A 12,012-nucleotide genomic window follows, 5' to 3' on the forward strand; every position below is an offset into this window, starting at 1 on the left:
CGTTCCTTCTGGCACGCCCACTTATTATTTTTAAGTGGAAGTCAGATACCCCGCCATCGCATGCTCACTGGGTTAGGGATGTTACGGCCCATCCTGAACTGGGTAGGGGATGTTACGGCCCATCCTAAACTGGGTAGGGGATGTTACGGCCCATCCTGAACTGGGTAGGGGATGTTACGGCCCATCCTAAACTGGGTAGGGGATGTTACGGCCCATCCTAAACTGGGTAGGGGAAGTTACGGCCCATCCTAAACTGGGTAGGGGAAGTTACGGCCCATCCTGAACTGGGTAGGGGAAGTTACGGCCCATCCTGAACTGGGTAGGGGAAGTTACGGCCCATCCTAAACTGGGTAGGGGAAGTTACGGCCCATCCTGAACTGGGTAGGGGAAGTTACGGCCCATCCTAAACTGGGTAGGGGAAGTTACGGCCCATCCTGAACTGGGTAGGGGAAGTTACGGCCCATCCTAAACTGGGTAGGGGAAGTTACGGCCCATCCTAAACTGGGTAGGGAAGTTACGGCCCATCCTAAACTGGGTAGGGGAAGTTACGGCCCATCCTAAACTGGGTAGGGGAAGTTACGGCCCATCCTGAACTGGGTAGGGGAAGTTACGGCCCATCCTAAACTGGGTAGGGGAAGTTACGGCCCATCCTAAACTGGGTAGGGGAAGTTACGGCCCATCCTGAACTGGGTAGGGAAGTTACGGCCCATCCTAAACTGGGTAGGGGAAGTTACGGCCCATCTTAAACTGGGTAGGGGAAGTTACGGCCCATCCTGAACTGGGTAGGGAAGTTACGGCCCATCCTAAACTGGGTAGGGGAAGTTACGGCCCATCCTAAACTGGGTAGGGGAAGTTACGGCCCATCCTAAACTGGGTAGGGGAAGTTACGGCCCATCCTAAACTGGGTAGGGGAAGTTACGGCCCATCCTGAACTGGGTAGGGGAAGTTACGGCCCATCCTAAACTGGGTAGGGGAAGTTACGGCCCATCCTAAACTGGGTAGGGGAAGTTACGGCCCATCCTAAACGTGGTAGGGGATGTTATGTACTTACTTATATAGTATTTTTTCTTATGTTTTATTGTCCAACAGCTAGGATAGTACCAATGTAACTTGTTGCTGTATTTATGGTTTGTTACTGTAGATTAGTTTTGTAAGTTTTGTAGAGCCCCAGAATTTTTTGATAAAATGTTAAGGCAGCAAAATGTGAATACTGTGCAAGGGGTGTATAGACTTTCACAAGTCACTTTGGTTTCCTTATTCTAAAACAAGGCTGCTTTATACATTTAGCTTTAGGCCACATTTCCTTATTTACCCTCGTCCCCTCGCAGCTAAAGCAGTCTTGGGAGCATTCACAGAATATCACATGGCCTCTCTGTTTGAAGACAGCTGGGCACTCCTGAATCTTGTGAGAGGCCTTAAGGCTCTAGGAGGAGGCTAGAAAGAGAGAGAGAGAAATAAGAGAAATGGGGCACTGACTGACCATAACTGTTCTGAAAGCAGTAAATGCCACATTATTCCTGGTTTGTGATCTGACAATGTTTGTCTAGCCTGTCCAATGTGGGCACAAAAACACACTAAGTATATCTCTACATTCAGTTCGGGGACAAGATAAACACTCATTACATTATGAAAATATGATTTGACATATTAAAAGAAAGCAATCCTGGAATGTTGTTTTCAGATGCCTGTTCCAGCTTGTTTTCTAGTTTGGGAAATCAATAAATGCAATCAAATCAATACTTCCATAACCATTGCAATTCACAGCAAAGTCATATCAGCAGTGAAACATTACTGCAAAAGAGCACCAATTTACACACATTTGTCAATCCACTAAAACAAAAATACACATTAGAAACAACATTTGTTTGCATTTATTTTTTGCAATGATACCATTCCACGCAACAAGGACCCAGTTAGAAGTAGCCAAGTAAGAATTAGTGACCCAGTGTGTTAGTCACCACAGACCAGTCACAGTTAGAACCACACACCAGTAGGCCAGTCAGTTTAAAAGAGTACCTCAGGTACCTTCCTCTTAATCAACCTGAGCTGTGGGGAGCTTGTGGATGTTTTCCCCCCTGTCCTCATGTCCTCAGTCTGCTCTGTTGCTGGGGGAGCAGGGGATGGAGGTGGAGAGGGTAGAGAGGACTGGATGGTCAGAGGGGGTGTGGGTTCAGTCATGGGTTCGGGGGGCGTAATAGGATGGGACAGTGGTTCCTTGGTGTCACACTGATCGAAGCTCAACACCTCATATTCAGTCATGTCAAAGTCCTGCCCTGCACCATGAGAAGGGACCATGGTAAAACAAATTACAGACACACATCAGAATGTATGCTGAAGGCAGCAGTGGACTGTACTATAATTATTGAAGTGATGTAACTCATTTCATTACAGTGAGGTTGTTATGAGTTCAGTTTACTAAGGGGCAGAGTAGGGTTGTTGTTCTCTACACAGACCACGGGAGCAGACATCATCTGACCATGTATGCAGGCAGGGGGATACCCCCTCTCACAGGACAAACAAGCATACCTATGCCATTAGGATGAGGACTCCTCTTCAGGGCCCTTAATTTAGTCTCTGCAGAATTATGTTCAGTACACTGGATTTCTATCCTATCATTCAATTTGCCAAGCAAGCAGAAAGCAAAAATAGCCTTTCATTATCCTGCTCTTTCAGCATAAAGGACGCTTGAGGACTCAGGTAATATCATGTTCTGAAATCAAATAATTCTATTGTTATTATTGTAAAATAAGTGTGTGGTAAGTTGACAAAATAAATCAAAATGTGTTAATCGTCCACACAGTACAGCCACTTACAGTTATCCACAATATTATTGCTTCAAAAAAATGTATGTTAACAGAGTCATGGTGCAAAAGCACTCCTTTTCACCTTTGTGACACTCAATAACCTCTTGGAAAATAGACTAATTAATCCAAAGAAAGTGAATCTCAAAGAAACGTTGGACTGTACAACACATACTGTATAATGAGACATGAAACACTGAATAAGTCTGGCCACCAGAGAGCAGGCTGTGGTCATTCAGTGATAAAAGCTCAAAGTTAAGCATTCCTAGATGGGTCAAGAGCCTACCTTGCAGCCCTGTGGAAACTGACCTGCAGTCAGAGAGTGTCACAAACAGGAAGGGAAGTGTGGGGTTAGGGAGACTCAGGAAAGGCAGTTTACAGAACTATTATCTGCAGGCTTAAACAGGAAGGAGGCCATATGATAGTTAAAGTTTTAATGTGACGTGCACAAGTACAGTGAAATGCCTTTCTAGCAAGCTCTAAACCCAACAATGCAGTAAGCAATAACAATGTAATACTAAAAAATAACATAAGGTAGAACAAAATGACAAATAAAAATAAGAAAAACATGAGAAAGTAAGCATATTATATACAGGGTTAGTCAGTTCCATATTTACAATATGCAGGAATACTGGAGTGATAGACGTAGATGTGTATAGGGTTAAGGTGACTAGGCATCAGGATATATGATAAATAGAGTAGAAGCAACGTATATGACAATTGTATGTGAGTGGGTGTGTGTATAGAGTCAGTATAAATGTGCATATTATGTGTGTGTGAACAAATTGTGAAGTGAGTGTGTGTTGGAGTGTCAGAGTGTGTAGGGCCTGTGAGTGTGTGTTGGAGTGTCAGAGTGTGTAGGGCCTGTGAGTGTGTGTTGGAGTGTCAGAGTGTGTAGGGCCTGTGAGTGTGTGTTGGAGTGTCAGAGTGTGTAGGGCCTGTGAGTGTGTGTTGGAGTGTCAGAGTGTGTAGGGCCTGTGAGTGTGTGTTGGAGTGTCAGAGTGTGTAGGGCCTGTGAGTGTGTGTTGGAGTGTCAGAGTGTGTAGGGCCTGTGAGTGTGTGTTGGAGTGTCAGAGTGTGTAGGGCCTGTGAGTATGTGTTGGAGTGTCAGAGTGTGTAGGGCCTGTGAGTGTGTGTTGGAGTGTCAGAGTGTGTAGGGCCTGTGAGTGTGTGTTGGAGTGTCAGAGTGTGTAGGGCCTGTGAGTGTGTGTTGGAGTGTCAGAGTGTGTAGGGCCTGTGAGTGTGTGTTGGAGTGTCAGAGTGTGTAGGGCCTGTGAGTGTGTGTTGGAGTGTCAGAGTGTGTAGGGCCTGTGAGTGTGCATCGAGACATTTTTAAATAAAATAGGTCAACTCAGATAGTCCGTGTAGCCATTTGTTAGCTATTTAGTCTTATAGCTTGGGGATAGAAGCTGTTCAGGAGCCTGTTGGTGTCAGACTTAATGCACCGGTACCGGCTTGCTGTGCGGAAGCAGAGAGAACAGTCTATGGCTTGGGTGGTTGGAGTCTAACAATTTTCCGGGTCTTCCTTTCACACGGCCTGATACAGAGGTCCTGGATGGCAGGGAGCTCGGCCCCAGTGATATACTAGGCTGTCCACACCACCCTCTGTAGAGCCATGCGATCGAGGGCGGTGCTATTGCCATACCAAGCAGTGATCCAGCCATTCAAAAATGCTCTCTTTTTTAAGATTAGAGGGCCCATGCCAAACCTTTTCAACCTCCTGAGGGGAAAGAGGTGCTGTGTGTATGTGGACCATTTTACAGTGTCTGTTTTCACCAGTGCTGTGGTCAACCATTATTTGCCAAATATACCATATTAGCTCTATTAGCCATTAAAGTGCACAAAAATTGCTAATCCAATGTGCCGTTTTCAGTGTTAACATATTGCTACTTAGCTATTACTTGGTAGTTATCTAAGAGGTCATACAAATGTCTTATAGAAAAGTTATGACACTCCCTTCCCTGCCCTTGTTGTGGCCAATCGATCTTTCTGTATCTTGATTAGTTATGTAAGTGTATGTGGCAGTATAATCTCACCCTTGGTGTAGCCGATCTCTGACTTGCTGCGCATCATCGTCCTGGCCCTTTGTTGTCCAGCTGCAGACTGGGTGTGGACAGATCCAGGGTCCATCTCAGTTGGGTCGGACTGGTAGGCGGACAAGTCCTGCATGCTGAAACTTCGCAGTCTATCTGACAGTACTCCTTGGCTCTGGTGTGGGAGACAAAATACATGAACACTAGGAATGTTCTATTTGAATAGAGAAAAACATCACTTCATCGCACCAAGAACAAATCAGAAATTCAAAGAGTCAGCATTACCTTTGTAGCAGCCAGTACTGCAGCTGTGGCTGCCACATTCAAACCTTTCCTCCCAAAAGTCACCAGAGTGTCATAGCTTTTGTCCTTTGCTTGGCAGAGATAGTCATCAATGTCCTGGACAGACAGAAATACACACACACATATTACAGTAACTGTCTTTTTCTTGGCAGGTCATGTGAAAAACACATTCATTAGGTTTGATGTACTGCATGTACAGTACCAGTCAAAGTTTGGACACACCTACTCATTCAAGGATTTTTCTTTATTTTTTACTATTTTCTACATTGTAGAATAATAGCGAAGACATCAAAACTATGAAATAGCACATATGGAAACATGTGGTAACCAAAAGTGTTAAATAAATCTAAATATATTTTATATTTGAGATTCTTCAAAGTAGCCACCCTTTGCCTTGATGACAGCTATGCACACTTGGCATTCTGTTAACCAGCTTCATGAGGTCACCTAGAATTAATTTCAATTAACAGGTGTGCCTTGTTAAAAGTTAATTTGTGGAATTTCTTTCCTTCTTAATGCGTTTGAGCCAATCAGTTGTGTTGTGACAAGGTAGGGGTGGTATACAGAAGATAGCCCTATTTGGTACAAGGCCAAATCCATATTATGGCAAGAACACCTCAAATAAACAAAGAGAAACGACAGTCCATCTTTACTTTAAGACATGAAGGTCAGTCAATCCGGAAAATCTCTAGAACTATGAAAGTTTCTTCAAGTGCAGTTGAAAAAACCATCAAGCGCTATGATGAAACTGGCTCTCATGAGGACCGCCATAGGAAAGGAAAAACTAGAGTTACCTCTGCTGCAGAGGATAAGTTCATTAGAGTTAACTGCACCTCAGATTGCATCCCAAATAAATGCTTCACAGAGTTCAAGTAACAGACGCATCTCAACACCAACTGTTCAGATACTGCGTGAATCAGGCCTTCATGGTCGAATAGCTGCAAAGAAACCACTACTAAAGGACACCAATAAGAAGAAGAGACTTTCTTGAGCCAAGAAACATGAGCAATCGACGTTAGACAGGTGGAAATCTGTCCTTTGGCCTGATGAGTCCAACCGCCGTGTCTTTGTGAGACGCAAAGTAGGTGAACGGTTGATCTCTGCATGTGTGGTTCCCACCAGGAAGCATGGAGGAGGAGGTGTGATGGTGCTTTGCTGGTGACACTGTCAGTGATTTATTTAGAATTCAAGGCACACTTAACCAGCATGGCTACCACAGCATTCTGCAGCGATACGCCATCCCATCTGGTTTGGGCTTAGTGGGACTATTATTTGTTTTTCAACAGGACAATGGCCAAACACATCTCCAGGCTGTGTAAGCGCTATTTGACCAAGAAGGAGAGTGATGGAGTTTAACACTTTTTTGGTTACTACATGATTCCATATGTTATTTCATAGATTGTATGTCTTCACACTTATTCTACAATGTCGAAAATAAAGAAAAACCCTGGAATGAGTAGGTGTGTCCAAACTTTTGACTGGTACTTTAATAAAATGGTTTAGCCGAGCATATAAACCATTTTTAACATAGAAGACAGCTTATAGAACATTTCAAGTGGACAATGAAAACTGAACTAATTTACAGACCTCACCTTTTCTTTTGAAGAAAGTGTTGGGTGAACAAACTTCCTGTATAGAACGCTGGACCCCTTTGTGTAGGGAGACAGTAACCATACCACAAAGGCAATCTTCAGCTCATAATAGAAAGGAACCCTACAGTAAAGGGAAGAATAATACAGCGATCATTTAGAGCATTCATAAAATCTACACTCTCAATTACAATAGCATCATCAGTCTTATGACTATCTGTCACACCCTGATGTGTTTCACCTGTCTTTGTCCTTGTCTCCACCCCTCACCAGAGTTCTCCCATCTTCCCCCATTATCCGCTGTGTATTTATACCTGCGTTTTCTGTTTGTATGTTGCCAGTTCGTCAAGTCCCACCAGCATGTTCCCTTGTTTTCTATGCTCTAGTTTTTGTTTTTCCTAGTCTTCCCAGTTCTGACCTTTCTGCCTGCCCTGATCCTGCCTCCCATCCTGTACCTGCCCGACTCTGATTTGGATTATGGCTCTTTGCCTGCCTTGACTTACCTTTTGTCTGCCCCTTGTACTATAATAAACTCTGAGACTCATACTATCCACCTCCTGTGTCCGTATCTGGGTCTTAGCCTGAGCCATGATACTATCCTGCTGTAGGCCGATGCTATGTGACGGTGTACTATTTCAGAACAATATTTAGGACTTCATAACATAACTATATATTAAAACAAGTGAAATAATACTATACATAAACAAAACATATTTTATAATACATCATTTACTTACCAACAGATAAATATATCTGTGATGGTTTCCATGGTGGTGAATAGGGCAAATATGATCCAGTACATCATCCATTTCACCTTTAAAAGTAGAATAACTATGTTAGTCTCGCACATAATAGTTAAGAAATATTCATCTAAATTCTAATAAATCCTGTTTTAAAACTGCAATATGTCATTTTGGGGGGACCCCGAAAAATGTACAGAAATGTGAGTTGTAGATCTGTCACTCATTGAAAGCAAGTTTTTATCCCGTTTTTAAATGTTGTTTTTTAATCTTTTACTTTCGGTTTTGCACACCTGCTTCAAACACCTGAAAACACCTTTTTTGTTATGGAAAATATATTTCACTATGATTTAGATAATACAATGATTCTCTACACTATACTTGCTTGTTTTGTCACAAACTGAGATTAGGCGAACTATTAGAATTTTAGCAACCAGGAAATGGTGGAGCGATTTCTGCATAGTGCAGCTTTAAGTAATTCAGTCCAATAGTTGTCTGGTTCTGTGAAACTGGCCCATAATGTGTAATCTATACAGACTGACTCAATATGGCACGTTACTGTTTAATTTTCACTTTTTTCAGACTGCTGCTCATACTCACATATTCCTTCACATCCTTTGACTTGACAGCTTTGTATGAGTAGTATGCAGGATATAATGTACCAAATATAAGCCTGGAAAACATCAAACATGTCATAAGCCTCTGCAATAAATGTTGTCCAGCACAGCCACATTTATGGGGATAAAAGCAAATAAAGCGCAGTAAAGTGGAAACCGTCCAAAGGACAGCAACTGACAGCAGTTCACAACTGAATTGTTCATCACCAAAAAACAAACATCTGTTTTTTAATTAACTGACACCCCAGTTCTGGGTATTGGGTTTATTAATAATTTTTCTTTAAAACAGTTTTAGATTTTATGTAGTGTCATTCATGTTTGTATAAAAAAACAATAATTAACCAACTGGGAGTAACTATTTGCGCTTTTCCTTTGCGCCATGACCCATTGACATCAATGAGGCCTCCGCGAAACTCCGAATTTCCCGGGCTCAAGTAATTCCAATTCCGCCCATATTGTTGAATGTTACTGATATGGAGATACTAATATTTTCAACAACAATCAAAAACAAATAACTAAACTGACATCAGAGCTCATCTAAAATCTGAAAGATTAAACAGGGACACGAGGACTCTTGGCCTTCCCATGTGCGACTGTATAACTCTCAAACAGGACCCCTTGAAGCAACAGTTCAGCAACAGCTGGGGGTGTGACCTGCTAAAATTACTGACCTGTGACCTACATATGCAAACACCGGGTTATCCTGTAGAAAACAATTCCAAATACATAAGGTCAATCAAAACAAAAATGTATTCCGTGTTTCTGCTCAAGACCTCAGAACAGCAAATAAAATGTGGTTGGATAGGCAATAGAGTTTTGAATGCCAAGACAGCCAGAAGAAACTTGCGGCCCCTCGCGTCTTTAAACAGCAATGTAATATGATATTATAATCTAAATTTAATTGACGTGCTATTTTGATATTTGTTTTAGGCCTACTCCAAGCCCATATGTTGTGGACACGTTTAATAATTTCTCCATATTACAACAATAGGAATGGAAAGTGGAGCCTAGAATTTTGCTTCCATAGTCGAATATGCTTAAATATTCGGATGACTATAATTATCAGAATATGTTGCAATAAAGTATATGATTATATGCAACACTTGCACTGTAACCTGAAAAGGTTGACCCATCCCTTTGTTTTCCAAATAAAGAATATCAAGTATCATAAAATAGCTCCGCTCACCCCACCTCACTGTGGTTTGGGCATTTTATTCAGTCAACTTTGCATTTAAGCCTACTGTATGACATAACAATGGCTAAATAATTTTTGTTGAATTATTTACATATCTCTGAATGAGCAGACATATATCAAAAAAATATACATATTTCATTTGGCCAATCGTCATTCTTTGTCTGGACTGGAAATAAAACGCATGTGAACACATAAGAGCACATATCATCGACCCATTGAATGTGATATATGACAATGAACCCATTCTTTCAGTAAGGAATAACATTTCAGTCATAAACAGAACACAATATTCTGTCTGTCTCGTCTCAAACCCCCGAGACACCGTCTCTGCTTAGAAATAAGAGGTGTCCTAAATAGGCTATAAAGCGGCCACTGCTGACATGCACCTTGTGTCACTGAAAAAAACAAGATTTATCGTAATAAGGCATTATCTCGAGGTGGGCTATTTTAGAAATTAGAGAGAATGTGATAAAAATAACTTACACCACAAGTCTAGAGATTATCCAAGAGACCATTGTGCTGAGGCGGCGACAGAACGTGCTGTCAACAGGGAGGAGTTTCCTTCTTGAGCGTTGGCAGTTGCCATTTGACAGCAGCGTCAGCGAGCGCCAACCAAGGCGTCAAACGATGTGCCGCACCCAGACATGAACGTGATTCAGAGTGAACAGTTGTGACTACTGAAATGATCATGTCATTGGCCTACCTACCTAATATTGTTTATATGTTTACTGAACAAAAATACCAACGCAACATGTGAAGTGTTGGTTTTATGAGCTGAAATAAAACATCCCAGAACTGTTCCATATACACACAAAAAGCTTATTTCTCTAAAATGTTGTGCCACCAATTAGTTTACATCCCTGTTAGTGAGCATTTCTCCTTTGCCAAGATAATCCATCCACCTGACAGGTGTGACATATCAAGATGCTGATTAAACGGCATGATCATTACACAGGTGCACCTTGTGCTGGGAAAATAAAAGGCCACAAAAATGCACACACAACACAATGTTTTGAAGGAGCCTGCAATTGGCATGATCACTGCAGGAATGTCCACCAGAGCTGTTGCCAGAGAATTTAATGTTAATTTCTTGAACATAAGCCGCCTCCAACATCATTTCAGAGAATTTGGTAGTATATCCAAACAGCCTCAAAACCGCAGACCATGTGTAACTAAGCACAGCCCAGGATCTCCACATCAGTCTTTTTCACCTGCAGGATCATTTTAGACCAGTCACCTGGACAGCTGCTTAAGCTGTTGGTTTGCACAACTGAAAAACTGTCAAAAACTGACCCAGGGAAGCTCATCTGCGTGCTCATTGTCCTCACCAGGGTCTCGACTTGACTGCAGTTTGGCGTCGTAACCGACTTCAGTGGGAAAATACTCACCTTCAATGGCCACTGACACGCTGGAGAAGTGTGCTCTTCATGGGTGAATCCTGGTTTCAACTGGACCGGAGAGACGGCAGACAGCGTGTATGGCGTAGTGTGGGCGAGCGGTTTGCTGATGTCAACATTGTGAACAGAGTGCCCCATGGTGGTGTTGGAGTTATGGTATTGGCAGGCATAAGCTACGGACAACGAACACAATTGAATTCTGTCGATGGCAATTTAAATGCACAGAGATACCGTGACGAGATCCTGAGGCCCATTGTCGTGCCATTCATCCGCTGCCATCACCTGTTTCAGCATGATAATGCAAGGATCTGTACACAATTCCTAGAAGCTAAAAATGTCCCAGTTCTTCAATGGCCTGCATACTCACCAGACATGCCACCCAATGAGCATGTTTGGATCCTCTGGATCATTCTGTACGGCAGCGTGTTCCAGTTCCTGCCAATATACAGCAACTTCACACAGCCATTGAAGAGGAGTGGGACAACATTCCACAGCCTGATCAACTCTATGCGAAGGAGATGTCGTGCTGCATGAGGCAAATCGTGGTACCTTTTTTTAAGGTATCTGTGACCAACAGATGCATATGTGTATTCCTAGTCATGTTAAATCCATAGATTAGGGCATAATGAATTTTTCAATTTACTGATTTTCTTATATGAACTGTAACTCGGTAAAATATTTCAAGTAGTTACATGTTGCATTTATATTTTTGTTCAGTGTATAATTAATGTTTTAAATGGTGATTAAGTATGAAGATTGTTAGGTTGTAATAATTAAATCACCAATATCACCTTGGTTAATAAGCCTATTGCAGAGAAACTCTGGAACTAAAATCAAACTGTTGAGCAGGCCAGGTAGTCTGGATTAAACATGTTGTAAGAGTATGACAAACACCTGTAACTGCTCAGTAACACGTATTATAATTATCTGCCATTAGTTGATGCTTGTAATCTTGGGAGTTTTCCCTAAAACATAACAGCTACAGTCCGTTTTGACTGGTAACCTACATATCCACAGTCAGAGGACAGAGACAGGGTTTGGTTACGTTACACTAAGGCTGCTGAGTGAGGGCTGTGGTTGGTAGAAAATAATCCCTTTGTCCATATTAGAAACCAAGAGAAAATAATCTCACACCTGAATGTTTTCACAGATGTTGCTCTTCCCCATAAAATAAGCAATAAAAGTAGTGACCTACAAAACAGACACACATTACTCCTCTATTGTCCTTATCTTTCAGGTCACATTCAATAATGGAGAGGCCAGACAACAGTAAAATTGACTATGTTAATTTCCATAATTTCCGGCACACAGAAAAAAACATCCCATAGCACACAGGG

General features: G+C 42.1%; 1 protein-coding gene across 1 annotated transcript; it reads right to left on the minus strand.

Annotated features, from left to right (window-relative positions):
* Positions 1–978: 978 nt before the first annotated feature.
* On the minus strand, positions 979–9,891 carry LOC135526952 (receptor expression-enhancing protein 1-like). Its single transcript, XM_064955618.1, has 8 exons — positions 9,762–9,891; positions 8,067–8,139; positions 7,464–7,540; positions 6,730–6,850; positions 5,120–5,233; positions 4,838–5,009; positions 2,017–2,273; positions 979–1,434 (listed from the first exon to the last, which is right to left on the minus strand). Exons 1-8 carry the CDS (start codon positions 9,791–9,793, stop codon positions 1,360–1,362), a joined length of 921 nt encoding a protein of 306 aa, XP_064811690.1. The 5' UTR covers positions 9,794–9,891; the 3' UTR covers positions 979–1,359.
* Between the last annotated feature and the right edge of the window lie 2,121 nt (positions 9,892–12,012).

This window comes from Oncorhynchus masou, chromosome 32 (genome assembly GCF_036934945.1).
Source record: "Oncorhynchus masou masou isolate Uvic2021 chromosome 32, UVic_Omas_1.1, whole genome shotgun sequence".
NCBI classification, from domain to species: Eukaryota; Metazoa; Chordata; class Actinopteri; order Salmoniformes; family Salmonidae; genus Oncorhynchus; species Oncorhynchus masou.